This window comes from Carcharhinus amblyrhynchos, chromosome 17, assembly GCF_965287045.1.
Source record: "Carcharhinus amblyrhynchos chromosome 17, sCarAmb.v2.hapA, whole genome shotgun sequence".
NCBI classification, from domain to species: domain Eukaryota; kingdom Metazoa; phylum Chordata; class Chondrichthyes; order Carcharhiniformes; family Carcharhinidae; genus Carcharhinus; species Carcharhinus amblyrhynchos.
Genome location: NC_137340.1, coordinates 38020585 through 38043678, shown reverse-complemented (window position 1 = coordinate 38043678; position 23094 = coordinate 38020585). Strand labels below are relative to the sequence as shown.

General features: G+C 40.9%; 1 protein-coding gene across 1 annotated transcript in view; it reads left to right on the top strand.

Moving 5' to 3' along the window:
• LOC145354218 (docking protein 1-like) overlaps positions 1 to 23010 on the top strand; it is a 36281-nt gene extending 13271 nt beyond the window's left edge. Inside the window, exons 3-5 of the mRNA XM_080205300.1 lie at positions 1062 to 1134; positions 18962 to 19134; positions 21739 to 23010. Coding sequence (XP_080061426.1) covers positions 1062 to 1134; positions 18962 to 19134; positions 21739 to 22803 — 1311 coding nt within the window. The 3' untranslated portion in view covers positions 22804 to 23010. The remainder of the gene's footprint in view (positions 1 to 1061; positions 1135 to 18961; positions 19135 to 21738) is intronic.
• The last annotated feature ends 84 nt before the right edge of the window (positions 23011 to 23094 follow it).

Sequence of the window (23094 nt, the reverse complement as noted above, 5' to 3'; positions counted from 1 at the left end):
CTCTGTCAGTTCTTCACAACAAAAAACAAAATGGGTGAAAAATAATGAGCCATGTACCTTAAAGCTCCCATAATGTGCTCGTCATATCCATTTTATATTTATTGTGTATGTGTAAGATCAGTTCAAGTGACTTATGTAAGCTATTGCTGCTCTCTCACAGCGCCAGGGACCCAGGTTTGATTCCTGGATTGGGTCACTGTCTGTGAGGAGCCTGCACATTTTCCTTGTGTCTGTATGGGTTTCTTCTGGGTGCTCTGGCTTCCTCACACAGTCTAAAAGACATGCTGGTTAGCATTGGCCATGCTAAATTCTTCTTCGGTGTACCTGAACAGGTGCTGGAGTGTGGCAACTAGGGATTTTCAGAGTAACTTTGTTGCAGTGATAATGTAAGTCTACTTTTGGCAATAAAATAAACTTTTAGCTTTAATAGTGTCCAAGGGAGACTACATGAGCAATACTTTCTGATTTGTGCTCCTTTGTGTAAAGATGTTTTACTTACACAAATGTTGTGACATGGTGGCACAGTGGTTAGCATTGCTGCCTCCCAGGGACCCGGGTTCAATTCAAGGCTCGGGTCACTGTTTGTGTGGAGTTTGCACTTTCTCCCCGTGTCTGCGTGGATTTCCTCTGAATGCTCCAGTTTCCTCCCACACTCCAAAGATGTGCGGTTAAGGTTGATTGGCCAGGCTAAATTGCCCCTTAGCATCCTGAGGTAAATACGTGGGGATAGGGGTTGGGTGGGATTGTTGCCATTGCAGGCTTGATGGACCAAATGGCCTCCTTCTGCACTGTAGTGATTCTATGATTAAGAATATGACTTTTTCTAGAGATTAAGATTTATCTAAATGATTGGAAATATTTTCTAAGCAAAAACTTCAATTCAAAATACAAAAAAGAATTGGACATTTTGCACGTAGGGCAACAAAAAAATAGTTTAACACTTCGCCACATTTGATAAAAACTTGATATATCATCCTTTGAATTAAATTTTTCTTATAGATTTTGGTGTTTGTTGGACAATAATTTCCTGATAATAATTTGTGAAACTTTGATTAATTCAGCATCCTCAAGGGGATTCAGATACAACGGCAATGAAAATGAAAGAAAATGAACTCTACTGTTCACATGAAGGAGGTAAAACATTGAGTTCTTACTTTTTATAATCATAAGTTTGTTTCATCATGTTCCACAAGTTTAATGTGCATTTTGATTCAATCAAAATATAGCAATACATAAATTTGCAAAAAGCTCATCTTGTGGTCAATATTGTGGACTATACTTTCATATTATCCAGTAGTGGATGTTGCTTAGTCATTCTGTAGGAGTTTGTCCATTTCAAGTTTGGCCTGACAAAAATCAAATCTGATCCGCTTTCAATGGCAGACTGAATTAAGGCCAAGAAAAGAACCTAATTATATGAGGTGTTCATAAATTCTCAGACTCGTGTAGATTGCTCTGTAGGGCAAAACAAATAACTTATTGAGTGACATGGTGGCTGGCACTGCTGCCTCATAACGCCAGGGACCTGGATTTGATTCCTAGCTTGGGTCATTGTCTGTACTGAGTCTGCACGTTCTAGATTCATAGAAACCCTACAGCACAGAAAGAAGCCATTCGGCACATCAAGTCTGCACCAACCACAATCTCACCCAGGCCCTACCCCCGTATCCCTACATATTTACCCACTAATCCCTCTAACCTATGCATCGCAGGACACTAAGAGGCAATTTTAGCATGGCCAATCAACCCAACCCGCATATCTTTGGACTGTGGGAGGAAACCAGAGCATCCAGAGGAAACCCACATAGACACAAGGAGAATGTGCAAACTCCACACAGACTGTGACCCAAGCCAGGAATCAAACCCAGGACCTTGGAGCTGTGAAGCAGCAGTGCTAACCACTGTGCCACCATGCCACCCTTCTCTCTGTGTCTGCATGGGTTTCCTCCAGGTATTCCAGTTTCCTCCCAAAGATGTGCTGGTTAGGTGCATTGGCCATGCCAAATTCCCCCTCAGTACACCTGAACAGGCTCTGAGTTTGGCGACTCGGGGATTTTCATAGTAATGTCATTGCAGTGTTAATGTAAGCCTGCTTGTGACAATAATAAATAAACTTAAACTTTAGATAATAAATAAATAATAAGATTAACCAAGTTCTGTTGGAGCAGATCTAGAAAAAACTAATAAGATTGGACTAAAGTGGAGTCATCTGTGATGGATATAGTGAGGTATCACAACTAAACAGTTTTAGCTACAATTTCTGTATGGTGGAGGTGTCGGTTTCTCAGACATCAATGTGGGACAATAATGTCTCTAACCTTCTGGAACAGGATAATGTGAATGATAAACAGCTACTAATTTGCCTATTTGACCAGGGGAAATGGACAGGAAATTATCAGTGCCTTTCTGGTCCAATTCTTTGATCTTAATATGTTGTGTTCTCATTGCTGTAGCTATGAGATTCGGTAGAAAAAAGGTATGTTTTATGCTGCAATGTCAAACTTAAAAATTAATACAGCCACCTAGCAAATTTGTTTACAGGTGTGTATGTACATATTGCTGCAGCTTTTGTGTCTGATGAGTTAAATGTGGATCAGTAAACTCATTCCCTTTCCAAGAATTCAATAAAATATGCATAATTATGGCTTAGATACACAAAAATAATTGCTTTTGTTTTCTGGAAATGTTATGCTTTTTTTTCCATGTTAATTATAATTGGTTTTGGAAATTTGCTTAGGCCTGTTGCAAGCAAAATTGAACTGTATTATAATGGCAATAGATTATACACAAAATATATATTGCTGAATGGATCAGAAATGAAGGCATCTTAAGTGATTCTCGGGATACTAAAGTTTATTTTAAATAGGTCAACACTCCAGTAAAATAATGGAGAGAGGAACCTTGAGTGCATATGCCAAGTGTTTTGTGTGGTAGCTCATCAAATGCTTTTTGGAAATCCAAGTATATTATGGTTTACCAGGATGTTGCCTGGTCTGGAGAGTTTTAGGTATAAGGAGAGGTTGAATAAACTATGATTGTTTTCACTGGAAAGATGGAGGTTGAGGGGACCTGAAAGAAGTTTACAAGAGAGTCGTAGACAAGGTGGAGAGTCAGAGGCTTTTCTCCAGGGTGGAAGAGTAGACTACGAGAGGGCACAGGTTTAAGGTGAGAGATGATAAGTTTAGGGGACAATGTGGGGAAAGTTTTTCACACAGAGGGGGGTGGGTGCCTGGAACACAATGCCAGTGGACGTTAGCAATGTTCAGGGTGTATCTTGATAGACATATGAACAGGAGGCGAACGGAGGTATGGAAACCACATATTGGCGCAGGTTTGGTTCTTTGTTTAGACAATAACGTTCCATGGTATATTTTCAGAGTCATACTTTTGGGAAATTTTAGTAAACAAAAGAAGCAATTCAAACCCTGACTACATTTTGATATTATGAAATGCTGACAAGCGGAAGTCATAAGATAACTGACAACATTAATTGCCCATCACTGGAGGAGCACATTGGTGTTTCTGATATGAGCATTTCCGTTGTATTTTCAGCCTCAATGGGTTGAGACAAGAATAGTTGCTATATGCTGGGTTGGTATCAAGTGGGTGTCACATCTAGAAAGAGTGACCACAAGTTCAATGTTGGATTCAATGTCTTGAGTTACACGTATCAGATTTGGAGCCCACTCCAATCCACCTGAGCTAACAACAGATCAGAGCTCTGGCTCTGATTAATAGACTCAACTATTTTTAAGGTAGGTGGGGGTTTCCAGTCCTGACTGCAAACCAGTTAAAAGTTTTCCAAACATAAAATCTGAGTGAGGCAACAGCAAACTCCCTTGGCTACTTTTCCTCGGTAAGTGGCTCAAGAATCTCATGTGGGAGAATTGAGTATTCCTACACCATGACAGAATAAGTTGTGTGTCCACTGTTAGTGTTCAGTGTGATGAGCTAAATAATGTGCATTATCAAGATAAAATGCATTTGTGAACAATAAATAAACATGGAAATGGACAATCATTAAAATGTTCATTTGGATTGCCTTACTGTGACAAAATCGCTGGATGTGTTAGAATAGCAACTTTCACCTTGTAGTCTCAAGATTGAGGGCTAACTTTCATGGTCACTGCACATAACCTCAACATCCCCTAATTGTTCCGTTTACCATGATAATGGTCTGTCCATACAAACTTGAAGCTAAAAGATATTGTTGAAATGCTGTTACTTCTCGGTTTTAATATGTCCAAAGTTTATTGGAAATGTAATGCATGACGCTGAGGAGCTATTGAGCAAAGCAAAACAAAACTAAAATCCCCATTCAAATTGATTTTCTTTTCCTATGTTATAACTGTGCATATACTTCAAATATACTACGGTGGCCCCAACTCAGATCCCTGGAGGAAGCATCAAATCACATCCTATCAATTCGAATACCTATCTATTATATCTACTCTTTCTATTGCCGCTCAGCCAATTTCCTAATTTCCGATTTGTATTCAATTCCATGAGAAATTTCCAGACAACAGTCAGCTGTCACTTCATTAAAGAGAAATATTAGAAACACGTGAAATTTCTCACAAAAGAAAATTGATAATATTTTTCAAGAATGGTTTGCTTTGAATCAAGTAGAAATAAAATATTATCAATTTCTTAGTCTTTGGGCAGACTTCCCACCAGTGTAAATTTATGTTGCAATTCTCTTAATGGTGTGTCAGTCCTCCGCTGGCAGGTGGCGCTAACACCATTTGCATTTTGCAAATGCTCATCAAAGCAGCTGCTGCCGGCAACCCATCAGGCCTTCCAATCTTGCATCATGTCAACTTGAAATCATGTTGGTGTCAAACTCGATTGCTGAAGAGTGGCAGGCGCAAGGGGGTCCTCAGTTCACCAGATTCTTTGAAGTAAGTGCAACAAAGGGTTCTTGCCATCGTGCTGCATTGCTCCTGAATGACTGTCCACTGCTTTGTGCCAGAGCAGGCAGGCTCCTGCCCTCCATTGCTATGCCAAACTGCTCTTCATGGACAGCACTGTGCTGCTGGACACGTGGACCCTTCAGTCGCTGTCTTGGTTGAATAATGCGCCTGGCATTGACCAGCATAATGGGGGCAATGTGGAAGGAAGTCTATGCAAGGTGGGAAGGGAATAGGGCAAGGACTCACAACGGCAGGCAGAGGGACGAGGAGGTGGATGAAGAAGATGAACAATGGAAAGCAGGGAGTGAGAAGGAGGTGAGTTGGACCTCAACAAGCCTGCATCAAAAGCTCACAAACAAAGATGTCAAAGGAATTCCACATCATATCCTGAAGAGGGATGATGAAGACTCCATAGGTGGTGGGTTGAAGTCCAAATAGGGCACAGCTTGGTGAGGGGGGAGGTGGATGAATGCTAACCTTTTCCCTATGGGTTGCTGACATCCTGCACAGTCAGGTGAAGACAAGTGGGCTGGAAAGAGTGATATGAATGTGCCAGACTGATACTTAAATATGATGCCAGGGTCTTCCATTATACTGTCATTTAGGGCAGAATTTTACAAATTTTTTTCTAAGTATCCAGCTAGTGTGAAAATGGGAGTGTCTCTGATCTGTTTTATGGACAAATTTTCACACCTAATCTTATGCATTCAGTCTTTGAAAATATGGGCTCGATTATTTTTAGCTGCAAGAGGTAGTGGGCAGGGCTTAATTCACCAGACAGCCAGCAGCTCAGAGCAACAAACTACATGCACAGGGAAAGCGAAGAAAGAAACAGCTCTCCCGGCTGAAACCCCCAGGTCAGAATCAGCCTCTCCTTCCGCCATGGACATAAGTGATTTCCCCCAACATTACTGACCCCCTTACCCCTCCACCCCACCCCGACCCCCTTTGCCATGGCCCCCTCATCACCTCCCTGACCCTGATGGCTGACTGACATGACCCTTTCCCCTGCCCCTGATCATCAGAGAGGCATAAATCCTGCCCCCATCCCCACCCCACTCCAGCAGTGCACCTGCAAGTGCTGACTTGGCTTCCCTTCCCTGGTAACAAGGCAAACTGCATTAAACTCTCTGGAATGTTTAAACGGTTGTGTGCTTCACCCAAACTGCCTGAAGCTCATCTGCTTTAACAAGGATGGACAGACAGACAAGTAATGCCGGAAGAAGTGGCCTCCTGGACAAAAGCTCTCTGACTTTCTAATGCTGATCTGGCCAGGTTGCTGGAGGCGGTGGAGGTGGTAAAATTCTGGCCATTGAATCTAACCCAGAATGCATGCAATAGTGACAAGTCCTGAGCACTGCCAATTCAGAGAGTTTCCAGCCCACCAGCAATATTGTTTGCTGCTGCCAGCACTAGGACCCAGAGTCAGCACGAAGACCTGAGGTCAGCGCTCTCATCCGGGTCCGTGTTGAGAGTCTGATGTCGGACCCCATGAGTCACAGCTTCCCGTCGCCCTGCCCCATTCAAAATGCAACATGGCTGCCATGAAACAATGCCCCCTGAGCATCACGGGACAGTTTGAAAGCAGAGACTTACCACTTACTCACCCTCTCTGCTCAAGTGCCTGAATCCGACTTTTACATTTGAAGTGTTTTCCTGACCGATCCTGACCGAACGAGATGGTTAAGGCAGGTGAGCTGGTACAATTGGGAGTGAAACTCACTAATTACATTGTGATGGGTGGAAATAAATACAAATTGATGTTTCGCCCATATTAGGCAGATTCCCAGTTGCAGCAATTTTTTGTCTTGGTAAAATGGGAACGGGCGCGAAAACAGGCACTATGCCCACTGATTGCATCACACCCAATTTTACAACTTTTTCCTGCCACAAATCAGAAGCAATGAGGTTGTAAAATTTCACCCATAAAGTGACAACCCTAAGTGAAAATTTTTCTCTTCATTTCTCCTCTCGATGTGATGCCAATGAGTTATATCTATGACCTCCAGTTATTGACCCTGTTCTAGAGGGAATAGTTTTTCTTTATGGAAACCTCATGTACTTGGAAAATTTCAGTCAGATCACCTCCCAACCTCCTCAGCTCCAAGGAAAATGGTCCTAACTTTTTCAACCTTGTCTCATAACGGAAGTCCCTCATCCCTAGTAACATTCTGGTAAACCTTCTGTGTACCCTTTCTATTTATCCGCAATACTTAAGTTGAGGTCTAATCAGTGATTTCTAAAGCTTTAAGTATAATGTATTTGCTTTTATATTCTATGCCTCGTTTATAAACCCAAGTAGCACACACATTTTTAAATCCCATATTAACTTGCCCTGACAACTTTATAAATTTATGCTTATGGATAGTGAGGTATCTTTGTTCATCTACATTTTCAATACTGGGTGATTTACAATTTATCGACATTAATTCTCTCAAATCATGTTTCTTTATCCTCCCCTGCAATGAACTACGTTAACCACAATTTGCCTATTTCAGCATCTTGCCTATGCCTCCCTATAGACTACAACTTGTCTTTATCACTATCTTTTACATTGCCAAGTTTTGTGTCATCTCCAAACTTCAGAATGCTGCTCCCTACATTTAAATCTAGGTCACTTATAAAAGTTGAAGAAAGTGCAACGGTTATGATACTGGATTGTAATCAAAAGGTCTGACTATTTATCCAGAAACAGTAGTGTAAATTCATCATAGCAATTAAATGAATGAATGTGAAATTAAAAAAAACTAGAATTTGTCATGATAATTAATAGGGCGGCACAATGGTACAGTGGTTAGCACTGCTGCCTCACAGCGGCAGGGACCCAGCTTTGATTCCTGGTTTGGGTCACTGTCTGCGTGGAGTTTGCATGTTCTTCCTTGTCTGCGGGGTTCCTTCAGGTGCTCTGGTTTCTTCCCGCACTCTAAAAATGTGCAGGTTAGGTGGATTGGCCATACTAAATTGTACCTTAGTGTCAGGGGGAACTAGCTAGGGTAAATGCATGAGGTAATGGGGATAGGGCCTGGGTGGGATTGTGGTTGGTGCAGACTCAATGTGCCAAATGGCCTCCTTCTGCACTGTAGGATTCGATGAAATGTCTATGAAATACCTTCATAGTTATAGATTCACAAAAAACTTTGTTACAGTCAGACCTAGCACAGGGAAGTCATTCTTGCCTCTTGTCCTGTGGCCGGAGCAGAAGTTTGGGGACATTAGGGATTGAATCTGCATACCACAAGAGGAATTGGAAGTGGGAACTAAATTAATCTCTAGCCACGAGTCTGGGCTTTATTGTGCACAGTATTAGAGCACTAACATGCCCAAATTTGACACTAGTTTCTCGTAGACCAGCTCAAAAGTATTTTGGATGATTTAAAAGTTCTGTCCCTTGAGGAGTTGAAAAGTGTTGCTAAAAATTTGGAGTCAGAATTTTTCTCAAAAGCCAGAAAATTTGAAATATTAAAACAGGTGGCCAGAGAATTAGATAGCAAACCTGAGGAAAATTATAAAGCAAAAATAACTTTAGTGAAAATACAGCTATAACAGAGATGACACAGATTTCCAGCAAGGGAAAGAGATAGTGAGGAAAGAGTAGAAAGAGCAAGAGAGGGAAGAGAAAAGAGAGAGAAAGCTTTCCAAAGAGGGCAGCAGGGTAGGGAGGTAGGCCTATGTGAACTGTGTACAGAGGAAGAAGCAGCTGAGACAGGCTGGAGCATAATACTCCCAAAATGTGAAGGACAGTCCAGAGAGGCTGAAGAGGCTAGAGAAAGCTAGCTGGAATCTGCTGGAGTGCAGGGAACTGAGAGGGGTTTGGAAGCTCTAGAGGGAGAGCTGGCATGGCTAGGGAAGGGCCATTTGAGTTTCAAAAGTTCAAAGCTTTAAAAAGGCCAGGAGAACTAAAACAGGTCAGCATAAAACCAGGAAAGCTAAAAAAGAACAATGGTTGCAGGCTCAAAGATGTAAGAAATCAAGGATGTTGCAATTAGCCAGGCCAGCAGAAGTAACAAAAGAATCAAAATAAGAACAGAGGAAGTTGAAAGGGTTAAATATAGACGAGGAAAAGTGAAAGAAGTCCATGAAGGCTCTGTAACACTTAAAAAGGATGAAGGAAGAGAGGCAGTGATCTGTTAGCAGACATCCATGTGGAAGATTTAAATGGGGACCAGAGAAGTTCCCAAATGGATCAGGGAGAGCAGGAGTGATGCTCCATTCAGTTGAAAATCCATAGGAGAGTACAGCAAAACTGACTAAGCATTTGGAGCAGTAGTATTCCAGGGGAACTAGAACAGGTCAGGGGAAAGCCCATTTCCAAAACAAAGGAGGAAGGAGGAAGAAAACATACCCAAAAGAAAACAACACTTGTGGAGACCACAGCAGTGAAACCCATACAGGGTGAGCAAAATGAGACAGACCAAGTTCAGCAGTATTGATGGAAAATTCACTAACAGTGAATTGTTGGAAGACATTCCAGAATTCCTATTGAGAACAAAAATCAAATTACAACCTCCTCACCTCCTAGCAGTCAAATCGCAAAAAGTGCTGGGGTTTGAGTGAATAAGTTCACAGATTATCATAGATCATAGAATCACACAGTGCAGAAGGAGGCCATTTGGCCCATCAAGTCTGCACCGACCACAATCCCACCCAGGTCTTAAAACCCTATGCATTTACTCTGGCTAGTCCCCTTGACACTAAGGGGCAATTTAGCATGGCCAATCCACCTAACCCACATATCCTTGGACTGTGGGAGGAAAGCAGATCGGAGGAAACTCACGTGGACATGGGGAAAATGTGCTAACTATGCACAGACAGTGGCCCAAGCCAGGAATCAAACCCAGGTCCCAGGCCCTATGAGGCAGCAGCACTAACCACTGTGCCACCATGCCACCCGTCAAATTTTGTTATAGTGGTGAAGAACGAGAAATTATTCGGCCAGCCTAGTGATCAGGGAAGTATACATACTAAGAACCTCCATACTCAGCAGCATGAAGACTTCACTTGGGTGAGATTTTAAGTCAATAAAAACTAACCTCTTTGTGTTTTAAACTTGAGACAGCCTGCCAGAATAGTTTTTGAAATCAACATGGACAATTGAATAAATGTACTCATCCTTGCACATTCACCAAAAAAAAACATGTTCTGGAGAGACCTGGCGTGGCAGATTAAAGAAATAATTTTCACACCTTCTCACATGGTTGTAATGAATTATATTTGCTCAGTTGGTTGTTATTCCAACAGTTGCAAAGGCAGAGCAGTGTGAAGTAGATGACATTGTCTGCTTGGTACACCGTCCTGCTGCTTAACAGTGGCAAGAAATCCAGCCTAAATTAGCCTTTTTTGAAATTTCTAGTAATGTTCTGGAAATGTCAAATTCCAGAGGAAAAAATCCCTGGGTTAAATGTTGCTGTCCTGGTGAAAACAGTATTGCCTATCTCAACATCAGTTCCTGATTGTACTTTGCTGCATCTGTTCTCACTGAAAAAAAACGATAGTGGTTCTTTGTGCAAAATATCAACCGCAAGTACTCAGTAGAAAATGATTTGTGCAAGCTGATTTTCCAAGTGATTTAGAACAGTGAATCTATGTATTCAGGTTTAAACTCAACGACTTCTGAAGGCTTTAATATAGAAAAGTAGTTCATTGGGATATAATCAGAAAAAAAACTCCCTATCTTCTTAATATATTTTATATTCCCTATTGTTAAAATATTTTCAAGTCATCCCTTATTAGCTTTATTGCAATATTTATCAGTCAAGTTGGAAAACAGTCAGATTCAGATTGTCCAAATATGGTATTTTGTGATGTTCAGTTTACGTAAATAAGACCACTTCCTGCCATTGGTCTCATCAGTGCCTTTGTAATATTTTGGAGTAAATGCATATGACATCAGTAAATCAGATCTAAAGTTACAATTTTTCCACAGTGTGTAAAAAATAGAATATCAAGAAGGCAATATTAATTGAGTGATATACTCAGATTCTCCTTGTTGCCAGCATTGCAGCAGGGTGGGACTTCCACCTGTTAGCCTAAACTTGCTTTAACACCAACCATTATTTCCACTTTGGAGGTCATTAAGAATACGCAGCAAGCTCCCTGCATGGTGCTGTAGTGTGTAGAAAATGCATTCCAGCCAAGTCTTCATCTACAGAACCTTCCAATTTTTGATTTGATTTGATTTGATTTATTATTGTCACTTGTATTAGTATGCAGTGAAAAGTATTTCTTGTGTACTATACAGACAAAGCTTACCACTCATAGAGAAGGAAAGCAGAGTGTTCAGAATGTAGTGTTACTATCATAACTAGGGAATAGGGAAAGATCAACTTAATATATGGTAGGTCCATTCAAAAGTCTGATGGCAGTAGGGAAAAAATTGTTCTTGAGTCAGTGGCATATGACCTCAGACTTCTGTACTTTTTCCCCAATGGAAGAAGGTGGAAGAGACTATGTCTGGGATGCGTTGGTCCTCAATCTCTACTATCTAGAAAGACAAGGGAAGAAGGCACATTGGATCGCCACCAGTTGTAAATAATTCGAAGAGATTATTTCAATCTCTTTGAAATAAGATTGTCATTCCTTCATCATTGCTGTGACAAAATGTTGGACCTCCTATCTAGCAGCACAGTGGAATTGTCTTCACCATACGAAGAGCAGATTAAGAAGGCGATTCTCCCACATCCTCTCAAAGGCAATTAATGTTGCACAATTGATGCTGGCCTTGTCAGTGACCCTTTGATCCAATGAACAATTATATTTTTTAAAATGCTGTAGCAAGTCTGTCCTGCAACGCTCAGAGACAGAATGCTGGAAATGAATGATGTAATTATTTTCCAAGTCAAGAACTTGCCGCATAATGATTGAGATGCATAGAGGAGGAGAAAAGGCTACTGCCAAGCCCTTTCCCTCCAAGCAGCAATAGGAGGGCACCAGGGCCTGGCTTTGGTAAATACAATGGCAGTAGGGAGGGAAGTTGGGGGACTTGTCATACCTCAGCTCCCTGTAGGCATTGACACGTATACAGGTGGTGGGTAGAGAGAGGGCAGGTAACAGTTGTGGGAGCTGAAAATTTAAGGCAGGGCAAAGATATGAAGTTAGGCCACATTGGACAATTTTCTGTCATTTGCTGCAGTATCTGGCACAATCTGGCAAGATCATGTGATATTTGTTCTTAGTGTTATTTTGTAAGCTTGATTGCTATCAAAGACCAAATAGATTCAATGTGAAAAACATCACGGTCAATCTGCTGGAGAGGGTTTAAACTAATGTGGCAGGGGGATGGGAACTGATGCAGGCAGTCAGAGGGAAGTAAAGAAACAAAAGACAGTAAGGGAAAAAGTGCAAGACAGAGAAACCAAAGGCAAGAAACAAAAAGGCCACAGTATAGAGTACAGAGACTGTGGAGAGCTCAGTGAATGGACCCAGTAAGGCTAAGAGAAATAAAACACAACGGAGAGTGTTCAAAACATGACCAGACAGATGGTCTATGGAAGCAGAACAGAGACTGAGGGAAGTCTGGATTAAATTGTATTTATTTCAATGCAAGAGGCCTGACAGGAAAGGCAGATGAACTCAAGGCATGCACAGGTACATGGGACTGGGATATTGTAGCTATTACTGAAAAATAGATAAGGAAGGGGCAGGACTGGCTACTCAATGTTCCAGGGTACAGATGCTTTAAGAAAGATAGAACAGGAAATAAGAGAGGAGGGAGAGTCGTGTTTTTGATTAGGGAGAGCATCATGCCAGTGCTGAGGGGATACATATCCAAGGGTTTCTCCACTGAGTCTAAATGGTAGAACTGAAAAATAAAAAGGGAGAGATCATTTTGATAGGATTGTACAGACCCCCAAATAGTCAATGGGAAATTGAGGAGTAAATATATAAGGAAATTACAGATAGCTGCAAGAAAAATAGTGTGGTAATAGTAGGGAATTTTAACTTTCCCAACATTGACTGGGACAGCCATTGTATTAGGGGCTTGAATGGAGAGAAGTTTGTTGAGTGTATTCAAGAACAATTTCTCATTCAGTACATGGATAGCCTGACTAGAGAGGGGGGCAAAACCTGACCTCCTCATGGGAAATAAAGAAGGGGAGGTAACACAAGTGTTAGTGAGGGATCACTTTGGAACCATTGACCATACTTCCATTGGTTTTAAGAATGGCCCAAAAGTTAAAATTCTAAATTGGGGAAAGGCCAATTTTGATGGTATGAGGCAGGAACTTTCAGAAGTTAATTGGGGGAGTCTGTGAAAAGGCAAAAGAACGTCTGGTAAGTGGGAGACTTTCAAGTGTGTTAACCAGGGTTCAGGGCAAGCACATTCCTCTTAGACTGAAGGGCACGACTGGTAGAAGTAGGGAACCCTGGATGACTCAGGATATTGAGGCCTTGGCTAAAAAGAAGATAAGGTAAATAGTCAACATTTTTACCCAAAGGTAGAGGAGTCTAAAACTAGAGGGCATAGGTTTAAGGTGAAAGGGGAAAGATACAGAAGTGTCCAGAGAGGCAATTTTTTCACTTAGAGGGTGGTGAGTGTCTGTAATGAACTGCCAGCAGCAGTAATAGAGGTGGATACAAATTTGTCTTTTACAAAGCATTTAGACAGTTTATTGATACAATGGGTATAGAGGGATGTGAGCCAAATGTGGGCAACTGGGACTAATGTAATGATAAAAACTGGGTGGAGTTGACAAGTTGGGCTGAAGGGTCTGTTTCCATACTGGAAACCTCTTTGATTCTAATCTGCCAAATTGCAGTTTTCATACATACTTTAATTGTCACAGTTGCAGTTCAGTGATAGTAATTTTGCATCTTAATCAGTGGTTGTGAGCTCAAGTTCCACTCCAGAAGCCTGAGCATAAAATGTGAACTGACAGTCCAAGACTGTATTGAGGGGTCCTGATGGTGATGTCTTTTAGGTGATCCATTAAATCAATACATCATCTGCACTATCAAGTGATGTAAAAGATCCTATGACTATTTGGAAGAAGAGGAAGAGAGTTTTTCCTAGTGTGCAGGCCAACATTTCTCCCTCAACCAATGCCATGAAAATATACCATGGCTGGAATGTTACCATCACTCCCGCCACAGGAATTGGAGCAGGTGAAGGACAGACAATGGAATGGTCCATTGACCTCAGGCAGAACTTTACGGTTTCAGGATGAATGAGACTAAAATCCCACCCCACATTATTATCTGTGGGACCTTACTGTGCACAGTTTGGCCTTTGGTGCTGTGTTACCTACATTACAACAATGACCATGCTTTAAAAGTGCTTTATTTGGCTATAAAGTGCCTAGAACATTTTACTGATTATAGTAATGTGTGGAAAAACCTTTTCACACAGTGAGTGATTAGGGCTTGGAATGCATTGCCTGAGAGTGTAGTAGAGGCAGGGTACAGAGTCATAGTCATAGAGTCATAGAGATTTACAGCGTGGAAACAGGCCCTTTGGCCCAACTTGTTCCATGCCGCCTTTTTTTTAAACCCCTTAGCTAATCCCAATTGCTCGCATTTGGTCCATATCCTTCTATAACCATTGTATCCATGTAACTATCAAAATGCTTTTTAAAAGATAAATTTGTACCTGCCTCTACTACTACTTCTGACAGCTTGTTCCAGATACTCACCACCCACTGTGTGAAAAAAATTGCCCCTCTGGAGACTTTTGTTTCTCTCCCCTCTCACCTTAAACCTCTGCCCTCTAGTTATAGACTCCCCTACCTTTGGGAAAAAAACATTGACTATCTACCTTGTCTGTGCCCCTCATTATTTTATAAACCTCTATAAGGTCACCCCTCAGCCTCTTACGCTCCAGAGAAAAGAGTCCCAGTTCATTCAGCCTCTCCTTATAACTCAATCTATCAAGTCCCGGTAGCATCCTACTAACTCTTTTCTACACTCTTTCTAGTTTAATAATATCCTTTCTATAATAGGGTGACCAGAATTTCACACAGTATTCCAAGTGTGGCCTTACTAATGTCTTGTACAACTTCAACAAGACACCCCAACTCCTGTATTCAATGTTCTGACCAATGAAATCAAGCATGCCGAATGCCTTTTTCACCACTCTGTCCACCTGTGACTCCAATTTCAAGGAGCTATGAACACGTACCCCTAGATCTCTTTGTTCTGTAACTGTCCACAACGCCTTACCATTAACTGAGTAAGTCCTGCCCTGGTTCAATCTACCAAAATGCATCACCTCGCATTTGTCTAAATTGAGGCCACATTGAGGCTTTCAAAAGAGAATTGGATCATTATTTGAAAAGGAAAAATTTGCAAGGCTGCAGGGAGAAGGCAGGGAGTGGCACAAGGTGAATCATTCCTTCATTGAGTCAGCACAGTCACAAAGAGGTCGAATGACCTCTTTTTGTGCTCTGACCATGCTATGATTTTATATATCTTGGAAAGCATAATATAAATGCAATTTATTCCTTTGGTTGAGAGTAAGAGCTCTCCAAATATAAACTCAGTTTCAATCTGGTATTTTAAATGTCTGAAATGCGGCTATATCCCTTTTGTATTCACAATTTATAAATCTATAGCAGAAATAGAATAGATAAAAATAACTGATTAAGTTAATTATTAGTTTTTGTAATTACAATGGTATATCATATAAGGTAATTTAGTAGCAACAATTTTGTACATATATTTGTCACTGATGCATTGACCTCAACGGAAAATAACATCGTGTCCAAAAGCAGAGGAAGGAAGAGGTATTGAAAGAAACAGTAAACAGGTATAATAATAAATGCTACTTTAAAATAGAACAGAATTGTGCTAGTTGCTAATTTCCATCAAAGATTGCAAAAGCTTTGTGCTTGAGACATTTTTAGATTACAGTCAGTAGTGGAAGGTTTTGAGGCTTTTTTTTCCATCGTTGATTTGGACATTGTAATGTTCTGGTTTATCTCATTGTATTGGTACAACATGCTCTGCACAAGAGATGAGTGATATTTTTTCAACTTGGTTATAATGTGATATTATCAGATGTACATTTGAGAATAGAAAATAATTGTCAGATCACATCAATCTGTCAGCACTAAATATATTAATTATTTAAATGTTTTTTTAAAAAAAGTCACAGTTTTTACTGACTTCATTTTTTGTAAGAATCTGATTACACTAGTCTCTAGTATTTCGGAGAGAGGTCAGAGTTGGGGAGGTGGGGGCAATAACTGTGGAAATACAACTATCTGAAGAGAAAGCACTGACGTTAATGGTTTTTTTCCAATTAACCCCTTCTTCATCGTCTCCATGCAGACTACTCATAGCTGTGATGGGTTGTCTCAACCCACAACATGTTTAGCATTGGGTCAAACAACCACCAGAGATACCCTTTTGAGGTACCTTTCGCTAAGCATATCCCTATGAAGATGGCATACTCCAGCCACCTGTACATTAAATAATCATAATGTTCAGCACCATTAGTGTAGTGAAATGCGAACATTTCATAAAAGCAGTACCAATCAAATTTGAAATCAAGACACAAAGTGATAACTTGCCCCAAGAGCCATGCTTATAGAAGCCTACAGTGCAAAAAGAGGCCATTCGGCCCATTGAGTCTGCACCAAACACAGTCCCAGCCAGGCCCTACCCCATACATTTACCCACTAATCCCTCTAACCTATGCATCCCGGGACACTAAGGGGAAATTTAGAATGGCTGATCAACCTAGCCTGCACATCTTTGGACTGTGGGAGGAAACTGGAGCACCCGGAGGAAACCCTCGCAGACAGAGGAAGCATGTGCAAACTCCACACAGACAGTGACCCGAGCCAGGATTTAAACCCAGATCCCTGGAGCTGTGAAGCAGCACTGCTAACCACTACGTTACCATGCCGCTTTAAGGATGTCTTAAAAGGAAGACAGAGGTAGATAAGCAGAGGGATTTAGGAAGGGAATTCGACAGCTTAAGTTCTTGGCAGCTCAAAGCACAGCCACCAGTAGTGAAGTGATTGCAATTGGAAAGTTTTTTTTGAGGACAAAATTGGAAGAACATGTGTATCTAGGAGGGATGTAAAGCTCTGTAAGAGGAAATTACAGAGATAAAAAGGAATTAGGTCTTGGAGAGATTTGAAGACCAAGCTGAGAATTTTAAAAATCAAGTTGTTGCTTAACTGGAAGCAAGTGTAGATCAGCGCCAGCAGGAGACATGGTGAACATGACTTATGATGTTAGTTAGGACACAAGTAGCAGAAAGAGAACCTGCCCCCTAGTCCTCCCCAGTGTATTATCTGAGAGACGAGGCAGCCCATCACTGGCCACCAGTGGGATCTGTCTACAGGGTTTTGCCTGCCCAGCACTCTCTGCCAACAGGAAATGCACAGAAGGGGGGTCGACATTGGTGGAACTGGAAGATCCTGCCAGCAGAAAGGGCTAAAAAATTTCAGCCTTAGGCCTGCAGTAAGGTATCAGTTGTGAGGGATTATATGGATGATGGACCTGGAGCTGACGTCCATACAAAGACATCAACATCTTAAACGTGTTGATTTGGTATACATTTGGCTGAATTTATACTTAACAGTCCAATTTTTGGCTGGTATATCCTCTGTCTTGTACCAGACACCTCTATATCTGGCGTTTGTACTTTTTGTGGCAACCGTTTTAGTGCATTGCAGTTGTGACAACAAAGAATGTCAATATTTCCTTTGTATAAATAACTTTCTGAAACCCAATGGAGCTGCTGGTAGTAATTGTTTTACACAATAGAGAGCAGTCACAACACATAAGAACTTGTTAAAAAACAGAGAAATCAGCATCACAAGTTTCCCAGTAACTAGGAATACAAGTAACATGTTACATTGTTAAGGCACTGCACTTACATTCTGGAAATCTGCAGAGTTTTACTTCTCATGTTCCATTCAAAGGGGAAAGGATTTATGATACGTGTCAGGAGCTGTAAGTAAATTGATTTAAATCACCGTTATAGTATTACATATCACAGAGTGTGTGTGTGCATGTGTACGTGTGTGTGCATGCGTACATGTGTGTGTATGTGTAACTTCCTACTCAATAAAGCTTCAGGAATTAGATCACAGATTCAAAATAATTGGCAAGGAAAACTTCTTTCAGCCAGCAGGTGGTTAGAGTCTGAAATGAACTTCCTGAAAAGTGATAGGGATAGGTTTGATCAAAATATTCAAAAGGGAACTGGATTGATACTTGAAAAGAGAGAATGTGCAGCATTATGGGGATAAGGCAGGGCAATGGATTAAGCAGAATACTTTTTCAGAGTCAGTGCAGATTCAATGGGCTGAATGGCTTCCTTCGCTATGAAGATTTCCAAATTTGTGATAATAGATTCACTCATGGCATGAAACAGTAAGAGTACGGGCATGAAAATATCACAAAAAAAGGTTGGCATTTAGCCATATTGATAGGTTGAAACTGTTTTGACACACATTTATATTGTTTACTTAAGTCGAAAGTTGTAAGCTATCTTCTGAGGCTCTAGCTAATGAAACCTTTTGAACCTAATGCTCTTACTCATGCTAATGAAAATCATTGAGTGCACGTGTGTGGTAGGGAGAGATGGAAGAAGAAATTAATTTTAACCACATAGAGCAATAGTTATGATAGCTTATTGCATAGTTCCAATAAAGGTAATAAATATTCCAAGTTTTGGAAAGGGGAAATTCCTGGTCATTTGCTGTGCGTGAATAAGGATTGGCAGCGAAGTGTCCAGCATTCTTGAGCTCCCTCAGTGGCCAACCTATGTGAAGTGTTGTGCCCTGCACACTTGTCAGCATTGTGAAGCAGCTGCTGGTACATTCTCCAATAACTGCAACAGTCCTGTCTGCTCTGAAAGCATTTTGTTTGGCCAAGGTTTCTTATTTGAGCAGCTTTGCAAGCAGACAATTCCATTCTCTTTTGAGGATCTCCTGATTGTCCTCAAAGCCTATTACTCCTGTTCGTACATGAAGCACTGTTTTCAGGATAGCAGGTGAGAAAAAGGGGATTCCAGAAGAGAGTAGCATTACTATGCACTGATAATGACCAACGATGCACCTTTTTTACTCTTGATTTTACCTCTTTGTTTTCAGTAAATGAGTATAAAGTCTTGATAAGAAGAACAGATGCTTCAGAGAGATGTGAACTTAGTGGAATGTATCTTCTGAAAGCAGGCAAAGATGCACTAATTTTGAAAAATATCATCGCTGAGCAAGTAGTTTATGAATGGCCTTATATGTTTCTACGAAGATTTGGCGGTGACAAGGTATCCTTCATTTATTTTAATTTTTAAGTTCATATTTAAACAGGATTTAGTGTGTGTCCATCATGCTTCTTTCTTATGCACAACTTGCACCAAATGAATGTAATGATTGTTACTCGTATGCTATTGTTGAGTAGTACTCATTGAAAATAATGCCATCTCAGCTTAGTATGTTAAGAATGTCACTAAGAATTGGTAAATTTCCACAGATTCCACCAGCTGAAAGAACGTAGGAATATAGATTTTCATAGAATCCCTACAGTGCAGAAAGAAACCATTTGACCCATTGAGCTTGCACCGACAACAATCCCACCCAGGCCCCCTAGCCCTGTTACCCATGTCTTTACCCCACTAATCCCCGACACTAAGGGTCAATTTAGCATGGCCAGTCAACTTAACCTGCACATCTTTGGACTGTGGGAGGAAACCGAAGCACCTCAAAGAAATCCATGCGGACATGGGGAGAATGTGCAAACTCCACACAGTCACGCAAAGCCGGAATTGAATTTGGGTCCCTGGGACTGTGAGGCAGCAATGCTAAGCACAGTGCCACAGTGCCGCCCAGTTAAATTTGGTCAAATTTCCACAAATCCAACTCATTCATCCCATTAAATGGAGCAGAAAAGTTTTTCCTGGTTTGGACCTTATTCCATATGTACTTTTGGGAACACATTGGGGAATTTTTGCCATCAAGAGGGAGCCTGTCAGTGTGGAGGAGGTGATGCAAGGGATCATTGATCCAAGTAGTACCAATTCAATAGAAGGACACAGACACACATACCATTAAAAGAGCATTATCCATTTTATTGGGTAAAAACAAAAATATGCATCCTCCACTAATGCTTGAAGCATCCAGTAAGCTCTTATTTACATAGGCAAAATGTCCACCTCAGTTGGAATTTGCTGTAAGATTGATTTGCCCAGAAGCAATCAGTTCCACCACACTCTGTAAGGAAATGAAGCATAACAGTTGTCTGAAGGGAAACAGAAAATATTGTAAATACTCAATGGATCACTGAGCATCTGTGGAAAGCAAAACAGGTGGATGACCTTTATAGAGCTGGGAATAGTTAGAGATGTAATAAGTTTTGAACAAGGAGTGAGTGGGGAATGGACAAAAGGAAAATCTGTGTTGAATTGGAAGACGTGCGAGTTTGGATGTCAGGAGAGTTTGTCTTGCAGGACCAAAGGGAATGGTGAAGGGGCAAAGAAAGAAGCAAAAAAAACAAAAGTTGTGTCTAGAACAGGTGTGTTACCAACTGTAAGTGAAAATGAGGGAGAAACAGTACCATGCAAAGAAAAGAAAACAAAATGGGGGGGTTCACATTTAACAGTATAAAACTGTTGAACTCAATGTTGGGGGCTGCACAGTAGCACAGTGGTTAGCACTGCTGCCTCACAGCATCAGGGATCTGGGTTCAATTCCCGGCTTGGGTCACTGTGTGTAGAGTCTACACACTCTCCACATGTCTGCGTGGGTTTTGTCTGGGTGCTTTGGTTTCCTCCCACATTCCAAAGATGTGTGGGTTAGGTTGAATTGCCCCTTAGTGTCAGGGGTCCTAGCTCAGTTAAATGCATAGGGTTACGTGATTAGGGAGATAGGGTCTGGGTGAGATTGTGGTCGGTGCAGACTCAATGGGCTGAATGACCTCCTTCTGCACTGTAGGATTCTATGATGTGCTCCTATGAATCCAGTAGGCTGCAAAAAGCCTAATCAAAAGAAGGGGTGTTATTCTTCAAACTCACTGAGCTTCAGTGGAACAGTGTAGCAAGCCAGAGGCGCAGATGTCAGCATGAGTGCAAGGTGAAGAATTAAAACAATGGGTCACTAGAAGCTTGGGGTCATGCTTGTAGACTGAATGCAAAATGGTCACCCCACCTTGGTTTTGGTCTTCCCATTGTAGAGGAGACCGCGTTGTCAGCAGCAAATAGAATAGACTAAATAGAAAGAGGTACATGTAAATCTCCGCTTTATCTGGAGGGAATGTTTGGTGCTTTGGATGGTGAAGCGAAAGGAAGTAAAAGACTATGTGTGTTACATCAACTGTGTTTGCATGATAAAATGTCTTTGAAGGAGATGGGGTATTGAAGTGGATTAAGGAGCTGCCTCTTAGACACAGCCAAGAAGATAAGGAACTTATTGGGATATTGAATTAGATCTCCTATTAAAAAACAAAAGGGGCTCAGTCCCTGTGCTCCCTACCCAAATCCCTGGAACCCAGAGGGCCATAATGATTCAAGCAGCAGCCAGAATTTTCACTCCTCTTCATCAGTAAGCTTTGATGAGCTTTTTTCCATTACTGAGGATGTCAAAGTTTAGTTTGTGAGCCAGTGACCTTGCCATTCCTGCACAGAAAAAGGTACCCTGTGCCCCTGAAAGGCAGAATTGATGAAAAGTGAACGGTGTATTTTGTTGATATTGAAGGCAGGATATAAGGTATATTTCCACAATTGCAAACTCACAGTGGCGAGTCATGCTGGCAGAGATCAGAAAATCGGGACTGCAGAATTTAATATGAACCTATTGGCAGAATAGTACTGAAGAGTGAATGCTATAATGTTTATACAATCATTTTTTTTAAGATCATTACTATTTTCATTTTTCAGAGAATGTTTTCGATTGAATCAGGAAGAAGGTGCAAATCTGGCCCAGGCAAGTTTGAATTTGAAACGAAGCAGGGAGAGCAAATTTTTATGTCTGTGAATGCTGCTGTAAAGATGCAAAAGGGCGACAGCGAAGAGGAACGCTGCAACTCTGATCCTTTAGAAAATTACAGTTTATTCCCTGCTGACTCTGTTACTTGTAAGTCCCATTCAGGGAGCGCAAGATCTCACAAGGAGCATGTTGCTGAACATAAATCACAACTAGCTAAAAAAGTGTCATCTGTAATATCAGACGTTTCTGAAGGCATGCATCACTTGTGTTATGACTCTTCTCCAGACAATCAGGCATGCACTCCGCTAAGTAAATCGCCAGTCAGGTTTCAGTACAGCTTCCCAGCATCTCCTCTATTTGCATCACATGATAAAGTGAATTCTAAATTATCAGCAGACACAGTGGAGAATCGCGCTGCGCTATATTCGGACACAAGTCCAGAAGGGGGTCATCTGACACTCCCTCTGGAACCACCAAACAGTACAAAATCCATACCAAGGCAAATAGGAAGACAGAAAAGCAACATTACATCTCACAGAGAGGATACCCTATCACACAAAATCAATGAGTCCTTTTTCAGGTTTCCCAGCAAGATTAGCAATGAACATAACTCTGTTAAAAAGAGTATACCTTCTATCATAATGACTCAGCATCCGGAATCTCTTTATGACACTGTGTACAGTGGATCCAATAGATCAGAATGTACAAATGTCTTTCATCAAAGCACAAATCGCAAGAAGGGTGAGCACATATATGAAGTGGATGATGATAATTTGCTTTACGATGAGGCGAAAGAACTAAGTGAAGCGTGGAAAGTGCAAGGCAGACTGAATGACTCCTTAGGTTATGAATATCCATACAACCCTTCTGTAGATGACTATGCTGTACCAAAACAGACAATTAAAGGAGCCCCTCCCAGACCACCTAAAAAAGTGCCATCTCCAAGAGGCAGCATGCAAAAAAGTGATTATGTCAATGTTGAATCAATCACGTACAATAAGCATGCATGCACATAATTTGTAAAAAAAAGAAACAGTTTCTACATTTTAATTCTACTCTTTGGAGGTTATACAAATACCAGAAAAAAAACTATTTGTAAATATAAGTTAATCTATCCTCTGGCAATTATTCTAAATTTTCAAAAGTTCTATTTATGTATTTGTAACATATATATCTGCACATTATAGCATTTCATTCTGATACTTTGCATTTAAAAAAACCCATTTGGAAGGGTTCATTTGTGATTATCCATGATTAATTAATAAAATGTTTTTTTAAAACCTGTTGCCTTACTGTAGTATTTTACA